The sequence below is a fragment of the Mastigoproctus giganteus genome, chromosome 10, assembly GCF_048544385.1.
Source record: "Mastigoproctus giganteus isolate SK-2022 chromosome 10, ASM4854438v1, whole genome shotgun sequence".
Lineage (NCBI taxonomy): Eukaryota > Metazoa > Arthropoda > Arachnida > Uropygi > Thelyphonidae > Mastigoproctus > Mastigoproctus giganteus.
In genome coordinates this window covers 9413578-9419577 of record NC_143584.1, presented here as the reverse complement: position 1 = coordinate 9419577, position 6000 = coordinate 9413578, and the positions used below count along the sequence as shown (strand labels likewise).

Here is a 6000-nt window from a genome sequence, read left to right as displayed (position 1 = left end):
TGGTACTTATCCAATTTTGCCTTCAATATAATTGTTCTTGTCTTGGCCTTTAATTCTTGGGAACCAAGCGTCCGTGTATGTCTTTGGTTTAGAAACTCGTTCTTCACATAAGATTTCCATCTTTGCCTTTAATTGCTTATTCTCAAGCATAACCTTTTGCACTACATACGGCATATTATCCCAATATTGTATAATTCGATCCATGTCCGATCCTGATACATCATGGAGAATCGACACATGGGCTCTTAACTTTTCACGAAATAATTCAGTTCCTTGAAACCCATCTGGTTGAGAACACCTTTATCGGTCTGCACCCCAAACACAGAGGCAGATGGCCCTGGACTTGCCCTAACCAAACGCTTTGCTGGAGAAGGTTCAGCTAGAACCTCTTCCTCGGACTCTTCTTCTTTTGAAATCACTGACACCTCAATCTGAGGCTTCAGAATCCTCTTCCTACCTCTTGGAATAATTAGCAAGTTAGTACACAATATAAAAGAAACACAGATCAGAGCCTGACAAATGAGACAACTGAAAAATAACACAGAATTTTGAACAAAGCCTAATGAGCTCACTGTGCCAGCTGGAGGAACTATCACTCCAGCTGCCCAGCCCAGACCACTAGGAGGTAGAGCTCTTCAAGTACTTTGCCAAGCAGGGAATGTCAGACAATAATACACACTTACCAATTGACCAAAGAAAGTCGCAATGATAACAAAAGACCTATTGCTTTGCAAAATCATTTGGCACCTGGGCCAAGTTGTTATATCCTGTTTAAGTATCATTTGTCTACTTTAAGCATATAGATGATCTACCATGTAATGGACATACCACAGTTGTCACTGCCTCATTAAAGAAAATCATCCCTATAATCATGGGCACCAGCGGGATATTTTGCAAGGTGGGAATAAATTTTTTGTTCACCAAATTTTCGAATACATGCAAATATTTTAATTAAGTGAAATTTGACAGATTTACGTGTACAGCTGAGCCAACGTTTCATGATTGATGGGAGAAAGTACTTTTATTTTGAAAGAAAGAATTTGTATTGTTTTAATGTTTCAATGAATTAACGAAAATATTAAAAATTGTGTATTACTTCGAAATCCAAAGGTGGTGCACTTGCACCATGCTACTGACACCCATGCCTATAATCCTTCTACCCGAGATAGTACACCACATACCAACCTGACCTGCAAGGGTTTGTCCAGCATTGCATAAGACTTTTCTGAGCAACAAACTCAGTTATTCTGTCTGTTCATGTAATTATGTGAGAAAAACCAGGCTTCATTACTGAACAAACAAAATAAATCAGATAGAGCCCAAACAGCCAGATGAAGAACCTAGGATATGCCACCCTAGTTTCTTTATCTGACTGTTTGGGTAGAAGCTGAGTTCCACATGCATTCATCTTCCACTTTTTTTTTTTTTTTGTGATTTGATGTGTACGTTCCTATACAACAACCTGCATTACTGTTGAAGCACTGCATTAATGTTGAAGCATAGTTGACTATAGGAAACTGACGTGCTTCTTCAAATTCACTCAGCTTATCTTCTGTTAAAACTGTTAATTTTTAGTTATATTTACAGTTACTACCTATTTGACAAAAACACTACACAGTGGATATCTTTTGGTACAACCCCGTTTGGATATTTATTACTCGGTCTCTTGTTACTAAAAAAATTATTTGGATGTAATGTAATGTTCCAGGAAAAATTAAAGTTATGCACTCCACCAATAAATGTTACAAATACCATTGCAGTCACAATGAAACTATCTTCCAAAAATATTTCACTAAAAATATATCATAAAAATACCCCTGTCTAAAGTTTCATTCCATACCTGTGACATCATGTGCTCTTCTGCCCTGTAGAGTTTGTATACACCATTTATCAAAGGATTGTGTGATAAATGGATAACCCAGTATTTTTAAATGTTATACAAGTAGCAAGGCTGCCACATATAGATTTCCAAATATCTTTAGTTCCTAAACATTGTGGTTCAGATAAGGAAATTTTGTGTTTTGATTCAATACAGTTAAAAAGGAATATCCTGGAAAAGGCCTCTGAGGTTGGGTAAATTCATGTCTTGACGATGAATAAGCTCATACACCAACCATTAATTGAATAACTCTTTACTGTGACTATAATTTACAAATTAAAATAAAAATTAAAATAACCTATTTGATAAAAACTCTACACAGTGGATATCTTTTGGCACAACCCTGTTTGGATATTTATTACTCGGTCTCTTGTTACTAAAACAATAAAATTACTTGGTCTCTTGTTACTAAAACAAGAGACCGAGTAACTTTATTGTAAATTCTAGTCATAGTTAAAGAGGTTGGTGTATGAGCTTATTCATCGTCAAGTTAAAAAGGAAACAATTATTAGACTGAAGTGTGATATGTTTAAAAGAAATATTATGTTAGATGCTTTGTTAATAATAACTTATTAACAATAGACTATCACCTATATTATCAATATATAATATTGTTATCTTAAACCACAAAACCTTTAATCATTCATCATAAAATGATCTGCCAGTGTTTTAAATTTCCTTATGCATAATTTATCAGTCTCAAATTTTTTTTTTTTTCTTTTATCATTTAATTCATGCTGCTATTGAACCATTTCTTAATCAAACACAGTAGAACCTCAAAAATCCAAATTTTTGAATATTTCTCAAAAGGGCAGAGGGAAAATAGGCACGTTAGACTTGGCTAACATATAACAAATTCACACATTATGTTCCATTAATAATTTCCAAACCAATTTCTTTTTGTTTTACATATTTCTTAGGTTGCATGTGATTATTACTATGTATTTTATTGTTCATTTTGAGAGATATACAATATTGTTCACAGTATGGTACTTAATAGCACAGCAGTATGTATTTTAGTGTTTAAGGTGATTTCATTGCTGATATTATGTTGCACTATTTATACGTTATATTAAAAAATATTGGACAGCTACAACACCCGCACTGGAGGTGCATGCAAATTTTATTTCTTAGGCAAGTAGGTTACCGACCAGACCAGTCCAGCAGTACAGGTTGACATTTTGGTGACTATCATTCTATGAAGATTATAGGGATCAGAACTATCGTATTATTGAAAAGAATGGGGAAATGAAATTGTTTTTTTTTTTTTTACTGGTGCTGAATTATGTTGCCATTACTAATATTATTATCTAATAAAAATAATGAATTACCCCTGAATACTTAGGCTATATGTGTAACCTTCAAACAACTGGAATTTTCAAAAAAAAAAAAAAGTGGTATTTTTTATGAGGTTCTACTGTATTTTGTTTCAGGGGAAATGAACCTAACAAAAGTAAGTATGGCAGTTGGATGTGGATCAGGGAAATTTTTAAGATAAACCAAGGAGATTAGCTCAGCATGAGATTTATATCACTCAAATATGCTTTTTAACATACACCGAGCACAACACATACAAATACAGAAATATAACACCATGATACTATAACTTTATTCTGTACAATAATTAGGTCATCACTGTACAAATTAATTTTACATTTTGGCAGATATATCCTCTGCCTTTAAGTGTACATATATTGACAGCAGATGTCTGCATGTAAAGTGTGCAAAGACAAAATGTAAAACAGAAATGGACTTAAACAGAGGCATCAGTCATGTGACCCTCAGTTCTGACTGCCTGTGCCCATTGTGAAGGGGGTGCATTATTTCACTGGAGCAGAGCCCTGCTGCTCCTAAGCTGTATTTGCACTGCAATATCATTCTTCCCTTCCCACCTCCCAAGGCACTTGCCATTCTTTCATTGAAATTACTCATCTTTTCATCATGGAAAATATTTCACCAAATTTTAACTGGTATCCTCTCCCATTATACTGAGTATTGTACTTTAACAAATTTTTATAAGATATTTCACCTTTAATTCTCTCCTTTTTTTTCGTTATATGCTGTATTTAAAATTTCTACACCATGAAACTCCATGATGTGAGTTATAGATATTAAATATTCTGCAATTTAAAAATTTTTTTAAGTGTAGTTATGAAAATCGTTCTTGTGATTTTCTGAAGCATGTTTAAAACAACCCTTTCTTTACTGTTAAGGGGCTACTAATTTTGTGTGGCATCAGTACATCATTTCTGTAAATTGCATGTGTTCTATGCTGGCTTGAATGTAGTGGGAGGGAGAGTTTTCAGGATATAGATCTGTATAACTCTGACTCAGATGGCTAATTATAGACCTGAGTAACAAAAGCCTTTACAAAGTTTCTCTGGGCTGTGATGGGAAAGAGGTTACAGATCTTTTTCAAGTGGGTGATATTTTTTTGATAGCACTTTACACTCTACAGATACTGAAGAAAAAAAAAAAGATTTTTTTTATTACATTAGGCTTACAGAATATCAAATCAGCCATATCCTTTCTAATATAACTTTATATTCTTTACATGGCTTGATTTTTTTTTTCTTATTTCACAGTTCTCTAAAGATAAAATTTACAAATTACATATCTTCAGTATTCATCAACAAATTATACATATGTCAACCACCAGTATTACACTGCCCTTGGTTAAGTGTCATTTTGGCCAATCCAAAAGCAGACAGGATATGTTTCCAATCTAGTGAAGAGTGAAGGTTTTGAAGCACCTAAAGAACCCAATGCAGCTATGCCTGACCAGGAAAAAGAAGTGGCTGTGTCACTTGTGCTGGATACAACTGGAAATGTAAATGAGTCCAAGATAATCCATGAGTGTATTTCTGTTGTGCTTTAAACTAACTGAAATGGAAGTCACTTTGTATTGAAGCAGTACTGGAACTGTACAACTGGTGTCACCAAGACACCAAGATGAGATTATCTCAACTATCCCTAAAATTTACACATCACTGCACATCATGATCATCAACCATGGCTACAGTTGCTGGGAATAATTCATTAGTAGGAAGAGGGCAAGGCAGGCTGTATATTCTTGCCCTCATTTTGAAAATGATAGATCCAGGCTGCTTTGGTGCTCTGTAGGAAGACATGACAGAAAGATCACATAAAAGGCTTACTCTTGTGCAAAGCCTTCTGTTTCCTCAATAGCATATGTCAGTTTTTCTACTAGTTGTTCATAACTCTTGTATGGAGGAAGGTCAAGACGGTTAAAACAAGTGTGACTCCTTGGAAGCCATGTTTCCTTGCCAACCTTCTCAATGCAAAACCTTTGAGGACCATTACTTCCTACAAAAACAGAAAATACTGACAATCAGTTAAGGTCACATTTTTAACATACAAACAAACTGAAAATCTATTTTTCCAAATAACATAACCTAAAAACCTATTTGCATTAAAACTTTTATTTACTTATTCATATAAGCAAGTGGACCACATAGTGGTTTCGTTGAACTTAGAAGAGTTCAAGACATGCATGTTCACATATATGCAAATTTCATTCTTAGGAAAACATTTTTCAAAATATGACATTGTTTGAGTTAACAGGAATCTGTGAACAACCTGCCACCAGGAACCTTTTAAAGACTTTAGAACAACATGTGTAGAATGAAAAAAAAAATTGCATGCCACAAGGCAGCTTCATGGGATTATTACCAAATTAACTGTGCATCCAAGGTCAACCTACATCTGCTCATGTTGAAGCATCAGTTGAGGTTTCCCCACCCACTACCATGAAGGCCTTGTACTAGGATTTTATCCATTGTTTTATTTATTCTTAATTTATAGCACACCTTTTATATTATTTATGAATTTAAAATATTTTAATGCGAGTTCATGCCTTCTATTCTTGTTGAAAGTTCAACTATTACTTCAGTACAATTAGTTATTACTCATATAATACATGTAACACATTAAATGAATTTCTATATGATTATAATTGTGCAATGGCCATATTTATGTGGAGAAGTACATCTGTGAAAAAGAGTTTGGCAGCCATATTACACATTTTCTGTGGGAAAATTATTTCCAATAAAGAAAGAAATAATGTTTAGATAAAGCAGAGCCATCTTTTCAATTAGGCA

General features: G+C 34.0%; 1 protein-coding gene across 6 annotated transcripts in view; it reads right to left on the bottom strand.

Moving 5' to 3' along the window:
• Positions 1-4346: 4346 nt before the first annotated feature.
• Su(dx) (WW domain containing E3 ubiquitin protein ligase suppressor of deltex) overlaps positions 4347-6000 on the bottom strand; it is a 382533-nt gene continuing 380879 nt past the window's right edge. For all 6 annotated transcript variants that reach the window (XM_090383423.1, XM_090383427.1, XM_090383426.1 and 3 more), the window contains one exon: positions 4347-5206. In XM_090383423.1, the coding sequence (XP_090239549.1) occupies positions 5034-5206 (173 nt within the window). In that variant the 3' untranslated portion in view covers positions 4347-5033. The remainder of the gene's footprint in view (positions 5207-6000) is intronic.